Here is a 17,307-nt window from a genome sequence, read left to right as displayed (position 1 = left end):
TCACCAGCATTTGTCCTCTGCCGCCCCTCTTCTCCTCGTTCCCAGTTGCGTTTGATTTCGTAAGCAATTTAAGGACAATTTTGAATTTTTTATTATTTAACTGACTTCAAATCGCAATCCAAAACTTAAAAAGTCGTTGATAATGCTGCTTGTTAATGCACCAAAATTTTGCTCCATCTTACCAAGCCATGAGTCAAAACCAACCATAGATTTTGGACTTGAGGTGTCGCTATGTTCGAGATGCCACTACCAAGTTAAAAGCTTGAGAAGAGAGATTCGGAAGGAAGAGAATCCTACTCCGTTTTAAAACTTGAAATTCGGTTTCTAGTTTATATAGATAAGCATATTCGGACTACTTGAGCCAAGGAGCAGACAAACTTGGACACCAAGTCAATGCCGCCATGCCGGCCACAAAGAAGTTGACAACGTTGGACACCAGCTTATACAAAAACTAATGCAAAAATGGAAAAACTAATGTGTCTGGGAGCGTTTGTTTCTGCACATATTTATAAATTGACTACTAGTTTATGAGGGAAAGTTCTAAAATTAAATTAATTTCCAACTCAGAGTGGTTGAGTTGGGATTCCACTTAATAAATTTTCGACTTGTGATGTCGGAATATTCAGGATCCAATACAAACTTCAAACTTCAAACTTCAAATTTATCCCAGCAACTAAAACGCAGTTGAAATAAATTCCAAAGTACAATTAAACTTCACAGAACGGGGTCTCGTGCAAGAGTTTTGTGAAGCGCCAATTATTTTCTGCAACGTATTTTTACGTAGTTGATAAAACGGGATTTGATGTTGCAACGATAAGTCCAACGTGACCCATGATCAGAAGAAGTTCTTCTCCTTCAAACTTTCCACGGTGTCCTTCAAAGTCACCTCTAGAGGAGTAAACTTAACTCCCAAACTTTGGGCTCTTTCCTTGGATACCTGGTAAGTTGGTGTGAATGGTTTGTCATCTGCACATCTGTGAAGAACACAGACGTTAGTTTTTTAATCCCAGACTTTAAATCTCCTTAAGTCCAAATTATCCGTCACACAAATTAGCAACTACGAAGAATGTGGACAGTATTAGCATAGCAACTTACTCCTCTGGAAGCTTGAGAGCAGGGAAGAGATCCCGCAGAATATTCACGGTGTCAGAACAGTGTATTACTCTTCCAACTAGACAATATCTCCCACTTGCTGAAGCATTCTCAAAGGCGAGAATATGAGCAGTAGCAACATCTCTAACATCAACCCATCTATAAGTTGTATTTGGAAATCTTTCAGCTCCTGCATAAATTGAATATCAGCAATGAGAATTTCTTAGCAGATTGTACGGTTTCGCAGAAAGCATGAGATCCAAACATGACCTTTTAGTTTATGATCACTCAATAGTAAATACACCTCCATGATACCCTCTCTCTTTTACAAGAAACCAATTCACCGTAGTCTACATCTCATATATACCAAGGAATACATTACCCATGTGAAGTGACATGCCAACGTAGTAGTTACACGTTCACGATGGTGCCCCCAAACCATTATTCAAGTTGTGCTAAAGGATCAGTGGTTATTCAAGGAACATAATTCCATAACTATTAGCAATTGGAGGCACGGATTTAAAGTCCACTCGTCTGTACAGAATGCAGAAGTTCAAGTAGAAAGAGTAAACCTCAAAACTCATGATATTTCATATATCCCAATGAGGAGAGTGTTCTGCACTGAAGGTTTAGTCGAAAAAGTGTAATCTGTGTACTATGCAGCTTCTCTTATGTAATAGATCCTGCCCTCAAAATAGGTTCTCCAGTAGGAATGATTACTTGATAAAATGGTGCAATATATTAATGAGCAATGAAATTTTATAAATACTGGCTCAGGAGTACCATTGACGAGTTTCAGAACAGGTTCCACGCTTGTGTTCAGAGTTGGCTGTAAGAGAGGACCAATCACCAATCCTGGATTTATTGTAACGATGTCAATTCCATTCTCTTTTGCAAACTTCCAAGCAGCTTCCTCAGCCAACGTTTTTGAAATCATATACCAAAGCTGATGAAGGAAAAGTCTTAGTAAACACAATGGACTTGCATTTAAAGGATGAAATATTTAACTCTTCCACAATAAAAATTAATCATTTACGTGAGATATGCTAACAACCTGACCAGAGCCAACAAAAATATGAGCATCAATCGTCTCACAACAAATAATTATTCCTTTCAATTTACATCCAAATTTGACAAAACAGGCTAAAGAACCCTAAAAGGTTCTCGTATTCAAGCACATTAGAAGGTGAAATACACAACTAAGGCATCTTAGGCGAAGCATGATAAGCTGAAAGTGATTTCTGCAGTTTTGAATAACTATGGTTGTGTTTGTTGCACCGGACTGTCTCGGACTGGACTAGCTGCAGGGACTAAGCTGGACTGGCTTAGACTAGACTAAGCTGGACTAGTTTAGTGAAGCGTTTGGTGCAGTATCGGACTAAGAAGCAAGATAATCATAACACAGGAACTTCACAAACAACCATCCATTCAATCAATTGTTCAAATTGATGGTCCGAGCATATTTCTGCTATATAGTCAAAGAGTTTGTTTTCTAATTGTTCATTACTTCATTTCATCTCAACATGCAAACAAAGAACAAATCTGACTTTCAAAAGAATGAGTTCTGACTCTCTGTAGAGAATTAACCCCAAGAAAATGTTGCAACTACGAACAAAGAATTTAACTTCTTTGGTTGCAAAAGATACCAAACCAGCAGGGCAGCAAGTTGTTCAGTAACACCACTAAAATTGGAATTCTTAAATGTGAGAACCAAAATCACACAGAAAACAAAGTAATAATTTTTCAAAAAAATAAGAATTGAAGTAGTAGAAGTAATGAGTAACATCCCCAAATCAGTTGAATAACCAATCAAATTTCATTTCAGTTGGGTATTTCTTCAAACACCTTATAGGCAGATAAGCTTCGCACTTCGCAATTGAAAATCCCAGAAAATATACATAAGCAACAAGGATTACATGAACCACCATCGTATTTCATTCCCTACCAAGATAAAGATTTAGTTTCCCATATCACACTTATTTTGGAGAACCCAGATGCTCAAATTAATTAACATTTCAAAATTAATGAAAAAAATATGTTATATAAGTCATATTCTATAAACCTGATCAAACATAATCAAGTTTAAATAACAACTCAGACTTTGGTTTTAAAAAAAAAAATAACAACTCAGACACCAAAAAATAAAACTTGTTCCTGCAGATCCATGAAATGACATAACAACAGTAATCAAACAGACAAAGCAAGATGAATTAGGAAGAATCCCCAAAGCCTGCAAGACGAATCCCCAATTTGCAATACAAATAATCTCCCCTCGCTGCAAGACGAATCCCCATTTGCAAGAAGACGAAGATGAGTGGGGTGGGTGGGGCTATAGGTGCAAAGAGAAGACAGAGAAGCAGACGGGGAATTGAACAACTGCCCACCACTATCAGAGAAGATGATTGGGGTGGGTAGGGCTGTCGGTGCAAAGAGAAGACATAGAACAAAGGAGAACGAAGGAGAGGCTGCTGCTGGTGAGGATCTGTTGGTGAGGTTGCTGCTGGCGAATGAAGGAGAAGACGGGACTAGCAATCCTCTCATTTTTGGGGGGACTGGCTAAGACCTTCTAGTGAAGGTGCTAGTCCATGCTAGTCCTCTCGAGTCCCATTAAACTTAGTCCCTCTCTGCAACAAACACAGGACTTCACTAATCACTAGTCCAATCCAGTCCAGTGAAGGCTAGTGATGTCAAACAAATGCACCTAAGAACAGGATATAAATAAAAAAAAAAAAACAGATAAAGATGAACACGCATAAAAAAATAGAGTTGGTAGAGATATGTATGAACAAGACTGGATGTCAAGTGCAAATTAATATTGAAAAGTTCCATACGATCTATTATGTTAACCAGTTAAGTCTTCGTACTAATGTTCACAGAGAACCTATAAATGAGATATTTTTTGTCATAAAATTAGAATGAGAAGTGCACAAACCTTTGATTTTTCACAAACAGCTACATCTGAAAACCAAGATTCATCAACTACTACATCAGGAGCAAGAGGTTTCCCATTAAATGCAACTGCTGCCATGGAGGACGTTATTACCACCCTTTTGATAGATGGAAACTTGGCGCATGATCTAAGGACATTAAGAGTTCCCTTCAAAGCAGGGTCAATAAGTTCTGCCTGACACAAGAAAACATTAAAACCAGCAGCTTATCGGATCTTAATTTAAGAATTTGCAGACAAGATATAATTAAAAAGAAGGTAGTTAGAATCCAGCAACCTTTTAGCATAATCAAATGAACTTTGAAGGCAATAATTTTATACTAATGAATCCATGAAAGAGATACTTCCAGAAGAAAAAGCATGGCATAGAACATCAAAGCATCATAAACTTTCAGTAAATCCAGCAAGAATGCAACGTAATTGGTAAATTATGCAGACATATCACGACTGATGGTTACGCAATGGAGCAATTAAAGTGACACAGGATGTACCTGTGGGTCGCTGACATTGTGATAAAACGGAGAAGCTGTATGAAAAACACCTTCACTACCCTCAACTAGGGAATCAAAAGAGCCATCTTCCAGTAGATCTGCTTTGAATAGTTGAAGCCTCTCCTTAGCTCCATCTAGCGCAAGCAAGTGTTCTGTTTTCTTCTTATCATCTGCGGTATAAACCATAAAAACTATAACTTAACAAATGAATCATTTGATGCCCATTTCAACACTCCCAATCCACTACCTTTTTGTAATCACCAAATTTACCAGTTTACATCTATGGATCGTCGCAAAGCGCTCAAGTTTCTTCCTTCTATGATGAAGAAACCGGTTATTGGTCTAGTCTTGAGGGTTAGTTTGACGCTATCAATACTTAGTTAAAGTCCTTAAACTGGATCAAACTAGTCAAGTAATCAAGTTACCAAGGTCCTAAATTCCTAAATCACACAAAACCATACTGATCAAATCAATTAACTGTTATGAATTAGTCGCTTAGCTTATAAACTTAGTGATTATCTTAATCGCTGTTTAGTTTTAAGATTTAATAGCTTAATTAATCTATTAAGTGGTTGTAATTGCCATCTGGCATCTTAGTGGTTGCAAAAGTTGTATAAGACCCAACACAAGTATCCGTGGGAAAGGCATTGAATGAATTAAGAAAATACTCTCCAAAAAAAAATATACTCTCTCTCTCTCTGCTTCTCCTTCCTTCATCTCCACACCATTGTTCTACAGTGCAACTTGCAGGTCTGAGATAGGGTCAGAGTGTTGGTCTTATCATTGGTATCAGCCACTCTTTCCTGGTGTCCCTCTTGTATGCCCCGCCCATCCAACACTTCTCGCCAAGCCGCCATGGATGCTCGCTTAGCCACCGTGGAGTCTACTCTGGAATCTCTTCCTCAAATGATCCATTCCTCCATTTCCGCTGCTCTGCAAGCTCATTCCCAAGACATGGACACTAAACTCGCGGTCGGATTTGAGCAGTTCCGCCGTGAGCTTCCTTTTCTGCAGGCCGGTGGTGTCTCGTCGTCCGATCCGGGTATCCCTGTCCCAGATTCAGGCGTTCCCTCTTCGATTCTGCCCGAGGATGTGGAGTTTCGCGGGATGACCAACCCCCGATACCCTCGCCGCGATCAATTTGATGGCGGTGGCTTCACGCCCCGCCCTCCTTGGCCGCACCGCCTCGATTTCCCTAAATTCACCGAGGGTGATGATCCTCTTGCTTGGATTTATAAATCTGAGCAGTATTTCAACCTCTACAATGTTACTGATGCTTCTAAGGTCCTCACAGTCTCCTTTCACTTGGAAAATGAGGTACTGCAATGGTTTCGTTGGCGCGATTGTTTGAACTCTACTCTAACTTGGAGCGAATTTTCCAAGGCTCTTTGTCAAGAATTTGGACCCTCAGAGTTTGAAGACTGCACCGAGGCCCTGTTTAAGCTCCGACAAACAGGTAGTCTTCGCGATTATATCACTGAGTTCCGCCGTTTGGCTAATCGAACATCTGATGTCGGCCCTAGCTTGTTGAAAAGTTGTTTTCTAGGCGGTTTAAAAAGAGAGTTGAAATTTGATGTTAAGTTGTTCAAACCTTCTAATGTTCATGACGCCATTTCTCTTGCCTTACAACTTGATGCCAAATTGTCTGAGTTAAAACCTCTAGCCTCCAAACTTGTCACTCCTCCTCGAGCTACCCCAACTCCTGCACCTCCTGCTTCTTTGCTTAGACCCAAACCTTTTGCTTTGCCCTTCAAGAAACTTACACCTGAAGAGGTCCAACGGAAGAAAGCGAAGGGTGAATGCTGGTTTTGTGATGATAAATGGGTTATTGGGCATAAGTGTGCACATAAACAACTTCTCATGCTTGATATCCTTGCTGATGACTTGGTATTGGAGGATTCGGATGCGATTACACCCACGGAGCAACCTGAATTACATCACATGGAGTTGAGTGAGAGTGCCTTCTATGGCACACCTCCTCTTCAACCCTTACACACTATGAAAGTAGCTGGATTAGTGAATGGTCATACAGTACGCATACTCCTCGATTCTGGAAGTACTCATAACTTTGTGGATGGCCGGTTGGTTAAGAAATTAGGATGGCATATGCAGGGCACTAAACCTTTCAACGTGATGATTGCGGATGGGGGAAGGGTTAGAAGTCAGGGATATTGCAAGCAGGTGAAAATGGTAGTAGGGGGTTACCAGTGTGCTACTGACCTCTATTCTTTGCCCTTGGGGGGTTGCGATGTAGTCCTAGGAGTTCAGTGGCTATCCTCGGTGAGCCCGGTACTTTGGGATTTTCAACTTCTGACCATGGAGTTTGAAGTAAATGGCCAAAAGTATAGATTGGAACATAGTACACTTCCTTACCCTTCCATACAGGAAATATCTCTTCAGCAACTCGACAAGGAATTCTACAATTCGAATATGGGCATTTTATTGTACTCCATGGAAACTAAAAAACTTGAAGCCTCAGAACTTACTCCATTGCAGCTCAGTGAATTGCAGGCTTTATTGGGTACCTTTGAGGAGATTTTTGTGCTTCCTGCCTCACTGCCTCCGCCGAGACCGCATGATCACCAGATTCCATTACTTCCAGGTTCTAAACCACCTAGTATCAGGCCATACCATTACGGTCCTACACAAAAAAATGAGATTGAAAAAGCAGTTCAAGAGCTCTTACAATCTGGATTCATTCGACACAGCCGCAGTCCTTTCTCGTTTCCCGTTTTGTTGGTCAGAAAGAAAGACGGCACATGGCGACTTTGTATGGATTACCGAGAGTTGAATGCAATCACAGTAAAGGACAAGTATCCAATCCCCTTAATCGATGATTTGTTGGATGAGTTGTTCGGGGCACAGTATTTCTCCAAATTAGACTTGAGAGCTGGATATCACCAGATTCGAATGCATCATGCAGACGTTGAAAAAACTGCATTTCGGACACACGAAGGGCACTACGAGTTCCTTGTGATGCCTTTTGGTTTGACCAACGCCCCTGCCACCTTCCAGAATCTAATGAATGACATATTTAAGCCCTTTCTGCGAAAATGTGTGCTAGTGTTCTTTGATGATATCCTAGTTTATAGCAAGAGCTGGGAGGACCATTTATCTCATCTCCACTTGGTTTTTGATTTACTGAGGAAGCATCAATTATATGTCAAAAAGCAGAAATGCTCATTTGGGCAAAGTAAGGTTGAATACCTTGGGCACATCGTGTCTCGAGACGGAGTTGCTGCGGACCCTACCAAAATACAGGCCATATTGAACTGGCCAATTCCTTCTAATGTTAAAGAACTCAGGGGATTCTTGGGCCTCACGGGTTACTACCGGAAATTTGTGCCGGGTTATGGAAAGATATGTCAACCACTCTACCACTTGACCAAGAAAGATGGGTTCCATTGGTCTAGTGATGCTCAAGCAGCCTTCCAGGAACTCAAACAGATCATGACATCTCCCCAGGTCCTTGCCTTACCTGATTTTTCCACTACTTTTGAACTAGAATGCGACGCATCAGGGAATGGTATTGGAGCAGTCTTGCAACAAAGAGGCAGACCAATCGCTTTTACAAGCCAGGCCCTCGGACCCAGGAACCAAGCTCTCTCTACCTATGAGCGAGAACTAATTGCCATAGTGCACGCCATCAAGAAATGGCAGAATTATCTTCAAGGGCGCCATTTTGTGATTAAGTCCGACCACAACAGCTTGAAATACTTTCTAAACCAGCGAGCTAACACCCCATTTCAACAAAAATGGGTGGCAAAATTGCTGGGATTTGATTATGAGATCCAATACAAGCAAGGGGTGGACAATTTTGTAGCAGATGCATTGTCTAGAGTTCATGGAGCCCCGGTACTACCTGACAATCATTTTCCAAGTTCCAGACCTAGTTTGGAGTGCACAGCCATCTCATATCCTTATTTTGGGTGGTTGGATGACCTCCGAAGGAGTCTTGAGCATGATCCGTGGGTTTCACAGAGAATCAGTGAAGTTAAAACTTTGCTCCAGAACACTAACTCCCCACTGGATCCCACGTTATCTAAATACCAACTAGACAATGGCTTTTTGAAGTACAAGACTAGAATTGTGATTGGTCCAACTTCTCCCTGGAAAAAGACCATATTTGAAGAACATCACTCCATTCCGGCAGCTGGACATGAAGGAGTTATGAAGACCTACCACAAGATTAAACGCAGTTTCTATTGGGTGGGCATGAAGAAGGACATAAAGACTTGGGTGGCTGAATGTCGAGTGTGCCAGCAAAATAAGTACGAGACTATTGCCCCTCCTGGTTTATTACAGCCACTCCCAATACCTTCTAGACTGTGGACAGATATAAGCATGGACTTTGTGGTTGGGTTACCCATTTGCAAAGGTAAATCAGTCATCATGGTGGTGGTCGACAGATTATCTACGTACAGTCATTTCATTGCCCTGAATCACCCATACACTGTTGTGATTGTGGCCCAAGAATTTGTGGATAAAGTATTCAAATTGCATGGCATGCCAGCCACAATTGTGAGTGATAGGGACACGGTGTTCCTTAGTTCATTTTGGAAGGAATTCTTCAAATTACAAGGGTCTAGGCTTTGCATGAGCTCTGGTTATCACCCACAGAGCGATGGGCAAACTGAAGTAGTGAATAGGTGTTTGGAGACTTATCTTCGGTGTTTCACTAGTGGGCAACCTAAGAAATGGGTGGAATGGCTACCATGGGCAGAATAGAGCTACAATACATCTTACCACACTTCTGCAAAAATGTGTCCTTTTGAGATTGTGTATGGATACCCCCCACCCCACATCAGGTCCTATGAAATTGGTTCGGCCAAGTTAGACATGATTGAGCAAAGCCTTATTGCCAGGGACAAATTGCTTGCCATGCTCAAAACAAATCTAACTGTAGCACAGAACCGAATGAAAATGCAAGCTGATAAGCATAGGAGTGAAAGAGAGTTTGCAGTGGGGAATTTAGTGTACTTGAAATTGATTCCTTATCAATTACAGTCACTAGCTTCACACTCCTATCACAAACTCCATCCAAAGTTTTATGGGCCATTTGAGATTTTGGAAAGAATTGGGAAGGTAGCCTACAAGTTGAAACTGCCTGATACTACAAAGATACACCCTGTATTCCATGTGAGTTGTTTGAAGAAGCACTTGGGTCCAGCTGCCAACCCTCTACCAGTTCTGCCAGCAGTCACAGATGATGGATTGCTCCCTCAAGAACCTCTTCAGGTGCTGCAGCGAAGGATGTATAAGAAAGGCAATGTGGCGGGTGTCCAACTACTCATTCACTGGAAAGGGGGCAACTTGGAAGATGCAACTTGGGAGGATTTTGACGAGTTCACTGCACAATTTCCTGATTTCAACTTTTAACCTTGAGGACAAGGTTATTTCTTCAAGGGGAAGGCAATGTTATGAATTAGTCGCTTAGCTTATAAACTTCGTGATTATCTTAATCGCTGTTTAGTTTTAAGATTTAATAGCTTAATTAATCTATTAAGTGGTTGTAATTGCCATCTGGCATCTTAGTGGTTGCAAAAGTTGTATAAGACCCAACACAAGTATCCGTGGGAAAGGCATTGAATGAATTAAGAAAATACTCTCCAAAAAAAAATATACTCTCTCTCTCTCTGCTTCTCCTTCCTTCATCTCCACACCATTGTTCTACAGTGCGACTTGCAGGTCTGAGATAGGGTCAGAGTGTTGGTCTTATCATTAACCTCAGCAACACACAAAATTTCTAGGAATTTACAAACTTTGACGAAAATATTCAAAAGAAAATTAGCAAAATACACAAACCCAAAACACAGATTAGTTTAATCATACATTTTTCCAAAAAAGAAGAATTAAATAATCAAATTAATCGAAAAGAAAACGAAGTAGTGGGGATTAAAAATATCAAATAAATAAGTATTTTGCAATTAAAGAGAAATTAACCAATTGAAGAAGTGAAGTAAGAGTGGTGAGTGATGACTGACGTGGGTCGCGAACTGAGGCTTTGACCGTATACCCACGCTCCAGCAACAGCTTCACCAGCCATGATGCTATGTAACCGGACGTTCCGGTTACACTCACCACCTTTGTTGCTCCGGTGTCACTCATCCTCTCTCTCTCTCTCTCTCTCTCTCTCTCCTTTTTACTGAACTAGTCCAACTGAACTGTCCAACCAATTTTTTGTAAAACTATAAAAGAAAAGGACACAGCTTTTTTGTGTTAAAGTGAGTGGGCGGAATGTTTTATTTTGGGTAAATTATATTTGTGCATTTAGTGTAATTATAACCTCATACAATATTTTAAAACATTTCAATATTATACATTTATTTTATTTCATTTTAATTTCATATCATTCTTAGAAAATTTGTTAAATTAACCGTTAAGTGATGATATGAAAAATATGGAGACCACATTTGTGCTGACCTGGCAACCAATTTTGCACTGTGTGAATAAAATTAATTAATTAATAAAAAATTGTTTTTTGTATAATTAAAATTTTAAAAAACATAAAAATAAAATAAAATTCTTTCCCTTCTCCCGTCTAACGACCCACCGTCCTTCATTCCCCGTCCCGCCGTCGCCACCTTCGTATCAGTACACAAAACATCATCTGCATAGTCGAAACCCATCTTGAACATTCGCAAACCCATCTCGAAACTCATAGCAAGCATTTGTTTTGATTAAACAAAGGCTTGACACACCTCCACCACCTAAACAAATGGGAAAATCAATATTATAATATCAAATCACTCCAATTGCTGCCAAATATCTTGCCAAGTTAGTCTTCTTGCATATTAATCCTTCAAATGCCATATTTTACCCAAATGACCCAAATAAGTGAAATGGTGCACATTTTAGGTGCAAACACCACTAACAACTAACAATTTATCCACTAAAGTTATATCGTTTGTCAAAAGAAAAAAAACTTCACTATAAATTAATCCGTACGTTCAATTGAAAGAATGTTATGTCTATAACATTAGGTTCATCACATTTTCACTTTGTTTTTACTACAATTAGTTATGTGTAAGTATTTGATCAACAAATAACTTGTTAAAAATATATGACATCCATATTCTTCAATTCAAACTTCAAACTGAGGATGAACTAAATGGCTTAGCTCCATCCTTGTTATGAGATTACGACACTATTTTAGTTGTTAGATTCTTCATATCTTGATTGAGTTCTCTCTTTCTTTCTTTTCTTTTTTTTTTTGGACAAACGTTAGAATAATTTACACTAAATTCATCTAAACTACGAGAAAAGAGTTCAAATTTGGACCAAGAAAGTGAAGCACACTGCTCTAACTAACTTAGTTTAGATTTGCAAGTTTGAATTGTAAAGTGTATATTTCTGAAATAAATATGTATACTAAGAAAAATATATTGATAGACAATCCACTATTATTCACCAAAGTCTTCAGATGGTACATAAAGAGTAAAATATCACAAACACCACACATTAACGAAGAAATTTGCAACAGGTGACGGTGCCTGGTCCTGTGATGCACTCCTCTCCTGTTTCTCAAGCATGACACATTCACTCTGAAACTTTATCGACGAAAGAGAAATATGCATCACTCCAAGACTTTCTACTTGCTGCAAATCCCAGTCCAACACTCAAATAATATCACTTATCGATGAAGTCGTTGTCACCACCATCGTCCTCCAAAATCCTTTCGTTGTCACGATCACCTGGACAGCTTACGACAGGAGGAGGACCACAAAGGCCTGGATTTCAACCATAAGAGGATTCATTAAAAGTTGTCAAATGAGCTGCATATATACGATCCTTACCAGAAAACTCATTGTTTGACAAATTTAGGTACCCGAAAGGTGAAAGTTCTAAGTACCGAAAATGTAATGGATGATACTATTGTATATAACAGTATAAAATATAAAATGCTTTTTTAGCTCAAGTGATCGTACCTGGTCCTCTGATTCTCAGGCATGACATTCTGATATTCTCTCCAAAACTTGATCTACCAACCGAAAATAAGCAACGCTCCAAGATTTTCTGATAGCTAAAATAAAGAAAGGAACCAGAACACCCGATGCAAATCCCAATCCGACACTCAAACAGAACCACTTGTCAATGAAATCGTTGCCATCACCATCATCCTTCGGAGTCTTTCCCTTATCCGGATCATCATCTGGGCAGCTTACAAGAAAAGGAGCACCACAGAGGCCTGGATTTCCAGCAAAAGATGGCGCATCGAAAGTTGTTAATTGCCCTGTGTATGGGATCCTACCAGTGAAGTCGTTGTTTGACAGATTCAGATACCCCAGGAATGATAGTAAAGACAAACTTCGAGGAATTGGACCTGTGAGCTTGTTGCTTGACAGATCAAGTGACTCTAACTGTTTCAACTTTGAAATGCCTTCAGGAATGTGACCGCTTATGTGGTTTCTGGATAAATCCAGAGCAATCAAACCAGCCAAATTAGTTATTTCTTCGGGAATATCTCCACTCAATTGATTTCCAGAGACGTCTATGCTGATTACGAGGAAGAGAATCTTGGTGTGTATTTGAAGCGAGCCTTTTAAGTTCACAACCAAGCTTTCTTCATAGTAAACACCCCTGTACTTCCCATAGAATAGATGACGGTTCGTGTTTTCCACTTGCGCCATTGCTTTGAAATCTCCAAAACTAGCTGGAATGCTTCCATTCAGTTGATTTTCTGCAAGGTCCAGGACATGCAATGAACTTAAATTTGATAGCATGATGGGAAGTTCTCCGAAAAATGCATTTGACCTCAACCTCAAAATTCTCAGATACTCAAAACCTTTCCCGATCCATGGTGGAATACTTTCTGTTAGCATGTTATTTCCGATATCCAGTGTCTCCAAACTTGACAAATTCTGCAAAGCTTGTGGGAGCCGTCCAGAGAGTTTGTTGTCGCTTAAGTGCATTGTTTGAAGCAGACTTAGCTGACCTAATGAGCTTGGAATGTTTCCAGATAGATTGTTCTTGCGAAGGTCTAGAGCCCTTAAAAAAGAACAGTTTGCTATGGTAGGAGGAATGCTTCCATTTAAGCTGTTATTTGAAAAATCGATAACTTCAAGAGGCAAAATTTCGCCTATAGAAGCAGGGATTTCACCTGTTAGTTGGTTTCCCGAAAGAGAGAGGAAGATCATGTTTGGTATGGTTTCCCCTATGGCCTTTGGGATATGACCTGAAAATACATTGTTGGATAAATCTAGTAACGCGACATCAACAATCGGAAAAGGAATCGGTCCTTCAAAGAGGTTGTAGCTCAAATCAACATCTGCATAGAGAGCAGCATTAAAAGGATTTGGGACCTGCCCTCCCAGCTGATTGATTGAGATATTTAACAGTGAGAGGTTCGATGAGATTTCCCAAAACCAGTTAGGAATGGAACCTGAAATGCTGGCATTTGAGAAATCTAGATACTCGACCTCCTTTTGGGATCTTAACCAAGCAGGAAACGAAGGACCCAAATGGCATGACCCTAGATCAAGATTCCGGACTAGAAAAGGGGGGATCCAATTTGAACTGACGTTTAATGTTAAAGAGTTGGAAGACAAATGCAAGATTTTCAACTTACTAAGCTGCGAAAAATGTGTTTCGGTTACAACACCTGTCAAATGATTGGAAGAAACATCCAACACAGACAACTCAGAAAGTTTCCCTAAACTATCTGGGAGAGTCCCATTTAGTTTATTATATCCAAGATCTAGCGCAGAAATATTCGTTAATGATCCCAATGTAGAAGGGATGGGACCATAGAGGGAGTTCCCGGACAGACTTAGCTCGACGAGATTCTCAAGCTGACCCAACCATTCTGGCAATTTACCCACCAATCGATTGACAGACAAATCCAGGAGCTGCAGGCTAGGTAGTGGACTGCTACTTTTGCAGATGCCCATTCGCAGAACTTCAGGTAAAGTTCCTGTTAGGTTATTGCCTGATAAGCGGAAAAACTTGAGGTTGCAAAGTTCACCTATAGAGCTTGGAATCCCACCCTCCACATTGTTGTGAAAAAGATCAAAATAAGTGAGAGCTGTCATGTTGCCAAAGGAAGCAGGAAGTTTACCATGTAATTTATTGGAAGCTAGACTAATAACTTCTATCTTTTCCCATCCTGCTCTGAAAAGCTGAGAGCAACTTGCCGTTAGATTTTCATTCAGAGAAAGATCAATAGACTTTAATCTCGAAAGTTCCCCGAAACCAAGCGGAATCCTTCCATGCAAGCCACAGCTGCTCATACTGAGAGTTTCAAGACTACTGATATTGACAAGCCAATTAGGTATCTCTGACTTGAAGCTGTTACAATCAAGTTCAACTACAGAAAGTGAAGTGAAATTGACTACAGTGAGAGAGGGAATAAAACCGGATAAGCCACAACTCGACATATGCAATTCAGTTAAGAACAAGAGTTTATTAAGCTTTGGAATCCAGTCCGGTCCTACCATTGAAAGATCAGCTCCATTCATATTGAGATACTCCATAGATACTATACCAGTCACCCATTCAAGGTTATCAACAGATATAAAATTAGAGGACACATCAAGAAACTGCAAGCTAGAGAGGTTCCCTAAATTTGGGAGAATTCTACCACTAAACCCAGCATATGACAGGTTTAGATACTGCAAATTCTTCAGGGATCCGAAAAATTCAGGTATTGGAATTCCATTAAATGTATTGAAGCTCAAGTCTAAATGCTTCAAGGACTCGAGCATTTTCAGCGACGGACTAATTTCACCACTAAGGTTCCAGAATCGGAATCCGTACCTGCTTGGAGAACCCTGCGGATGCGGGTTATGGAGATCAACTGTTAGAACAGCTCCAGTTGTATTATGACAGTGTATCCCCCGCCATTCGCAGCAGTTGCTTCCTTTCCATGATGAAAGCCGGTTTTCAGGATCTTCAAGACCCTTTTTGAAGTCAATGAGAGCCTCTCTCTCGCTTTCTAGGCAACCTATCAACCGAGCATTACCACCACAAGAAAAATGGTTTATCAAAAAGAAGAGAAGCAGCAAGAGTGGATGAAGCATTGTGAATGATTCTGTAAACTCAAAGTCTCAGACTCTCAATAACCAAACACTATGAACCATGAACAATGATGATATTTCTGATATATAATCTTCGCTTGCGTGCGAAGAAAGAAAACTAATTTCGCTTTCTTCAGAAGAGTTAAGAAAAGTGAAGGTTCATGGTAAGACCAGAGAAAATAATTGAACATAAAAACATTTAACTGCAAGGAACATTCAAACCAGTTCCCCAGAAATCAATGTATGCCCTTATAATAATCACATTCTTAGAACATATTAAACGTTTTCTTTATCCTTAAATTAAAAAAAAAATGATTAACTCTTTCTGGGCCAATCAGTTTTCTCTTAGTATTGACTTGATGCAACAAGTTTCTCATCATTCCTGACTATTAAATTATGCAGGCCTGCCTGGAAATTAACCAAGTCAATGCATGCATCATGCATGTTTGTTATAAATAACGAGTGGGATCCTCGCTGGATCCTCAAATCACATCCGTTCATCATACATCGTGCAGTCAGAAATTATTGTAAATTCTTTTATTTAAAATTGAATATAAACAATACCTGATGAAAACTGACCGCACGATGTACGATGAACGGATGTGATTTGAGAATCCTCGGAATCCTTACAATTATGAAATATAAGAAAACTATATATTTTTCAACAAAACCTAAAAAGGTTTTGGGTTGGGTCAACGGGCCTCAAGCCTTGAATGGCACGGCCCAAAGGCCTTTTGGGTCTTAAAACAATTTAATTAAAAACAATTAAAACAAACTGGGTTAGGGTTTTGGGCTAGACCCACCACGGGCCTAAGGCCCGCTTGTCCTAGAAACGGCCTGAAAGCCTGGAGTCGACGGAGAAGAACGCCGGAGCTTCTACAGCTCCGGTCGACCACAAACTACAACCCTAGACCCTGATCTAGATACCAAAACGAAGTACAAGACGAGAGGAGTGTTTTTATACCTTCCTTTCGCCGTAAAACGGCCGGAGATGGACGGAAAGTTCATCGACACCACCGAGTTCACCGGAGATGGGTGTGCTTACACCCAAGTCGATTTCGTCCTAAAACCTCCACAATCACGCAATAAAACCCATTTAAAACTCATTCTCACATGAATTTAGGACTAAAGAGAGGGAAATCGAGGCTTACCTAACCGGAGAATTGAAAAATCTCGCCATAGTTCCTTTCCGGGTTTCTGTCCTCACAGCACGGGAAATAGGGAGAGAGAGGATGAGGAATGATGACGATGATGGCTTCTCCGAGTACGAGTGTGCCTCAGCGTGTGGGTGTGTGTGTCCCTGTGCTATTTCAGTGAAGAGAGGAAGAGAAGTGAGAGATCCGAGAGGGAGAGACGGGAAAGACGGAAAGAGGAAGAAGAAGATGGGGTTCACGGGGGGGGAGACAGAGAGAAATGAGAGGAGTGATGGGGTCCTGCCACGTGGCAACTTGAGGAAGAAAAGAATCCAAATTTTAGATCCTGATAGGGTAGTCAACATAGGATCAAAATGATAGATTCAAAACATTTAAGGGATAATTACATAAATATATTTTATAAATGAGGGTGGGTGTTACATGATGTAACTCAAATTTGCACAAAAAATTATAGTTGGTTCGGATAAGTGTTTCCCAATTGAAGATTAACCACGGGCCAACAACAATCGTGGCCCGTTTTGTGTTGTGCGGATGACTTGACTTTTCAGTTTTCCCTCCGCCGTCCATCCAGTATCGGCTTGAAAGTCCCACGCTCCCGTAACACGCGT

General features: G+C 40.3%; 2 protein-coding genes and 1 long non-coding RNA gene across 4 annotated transcripts; all 3 read right to left on the bottom strand.

Annotated features, from left to right (window-relative positions):
• Positions 1–546: 546 nt before the first annotated feature.
• LOC126597617 (phenylacetaldehyde reductase-like) lies at positions 547–10,686 on the bottom strand. Of its 2 annotated transcripts, none has more exons than XM_050264432.1 (6): positions 10,474–10,686; positions 4,531–4,700; positions 4,025–4,216; positions 1,876–2,038; positions 1,096–1,282; positions 547–974 (listed from the first exon to the last, which is right to left on the bottom strand). In XM_050264432.1, the coding sequence occupies exons 1-6, from the start codon at positions 10,574–10,576 to the stop codon at positions 836–838; spliced, it is 954 nt and encodes a 317-aa protein (XP_050120389.1). In that variant the 5' UTR covers positions 10,577–10,686; the 3' UTR covers positions 547–835. The 2 variants fall into 2 exon arrangements, with proteins under 2 accessions (XP_050120389.1, XP_050120381.1); XM_050264424.1 differs by having other exon boundaries at positions 10,515–10,686.
• A 1,174-nt stretch (positions 10,687–11,860) lies between these two features.
• LOC126603644 (receptor-like protein EIX1) lies at positions 11,861–15,548 on the bottom strand. Its single transcript, XM_050270569.1, has 2 exons — positions 12,459–15,548; positions 11,861–12,260 (listed from the first exon to the last, which is right to left on the bottom strand). The coding sequence occupies exon 1, from the start codon at positions 15,546–15,548 to the stop codon at positions 12,474–12,476; it is 3,075 nt and encodes a 1,024-aa protein (XP_050126526.1). The 3' UTR covers positions 11,861–12,260; positions 12,459–12,473.
• Positions 15,549–16,288: 740 nt separating this feature from the next.
• LOC126597722 (uncharacterized) lies at positions 16,289–17,101 on the bottom strand. The gene is made up of 2 exons (XR_007614305.1): positions 16,697–17,101; positions 16,289–16,608 (listed from the first exon to the last, which is right to left on the bottom strand). It is a non-coding gene; the product is annotated as an uncharacterized LOC126597722 (long non-coding RNA).
• Positions 17,102–17,307: the final 206 nt, after the last annotated feature.

This window comes from Malus sylvestris, chromosome 2, assembly GCF_916048215.2.
Source record: "Malus sylvestris chromosome 2, drMalSylv7.2, whole genome shotgun sequence".
NCBI classification, from domain to species: Eukaryota; Viridiplantae; Streptophyta; class Magnoliopsida; order Rosales; family Rosaceae; genus Malus; species Malus sylvestris.
Note: the sequence above shows the minus strand (reverse complement) of the source record. Positions and strands in the feature narration are given on the sequence as shown.

What these genes read in the sequence shown, in the direction of transcription:
- LOC126597617 (XM_050264424.1), bottom strand. Translation starts at nt 10,638, where the DNA reads ATGAGTGACACCGGAGCAACAAAGGTGGTGAGTGTAACCGGAACGTCC. An exon ending in CTGTTTGTGAAAAATCAAAG is followed by an intron (nt 2,039 to 4,024) that starts GTTTGTGCACTT and finishes TTCCTTCATCAG; the next exon opens with CTTTGGTATATGATTTCAAA. An exon ending in GCTCTCAAGCTTCCAGAGGA is followed by an intron (nt 975 to 1,095) that starts GTAAGTTGCTAT and finishes TGTTCTTCACAG; the next exon opens with ATGTGCAGATGACAAACCAT.
- LOC126603644 (XM_050270569.1), bottom strand. Translation starts at nt 15,548, where the DNA reads ATGCTTCATCCACTCTTGCTGCTTCTCTTCTTTTTGATAAACCATTTT.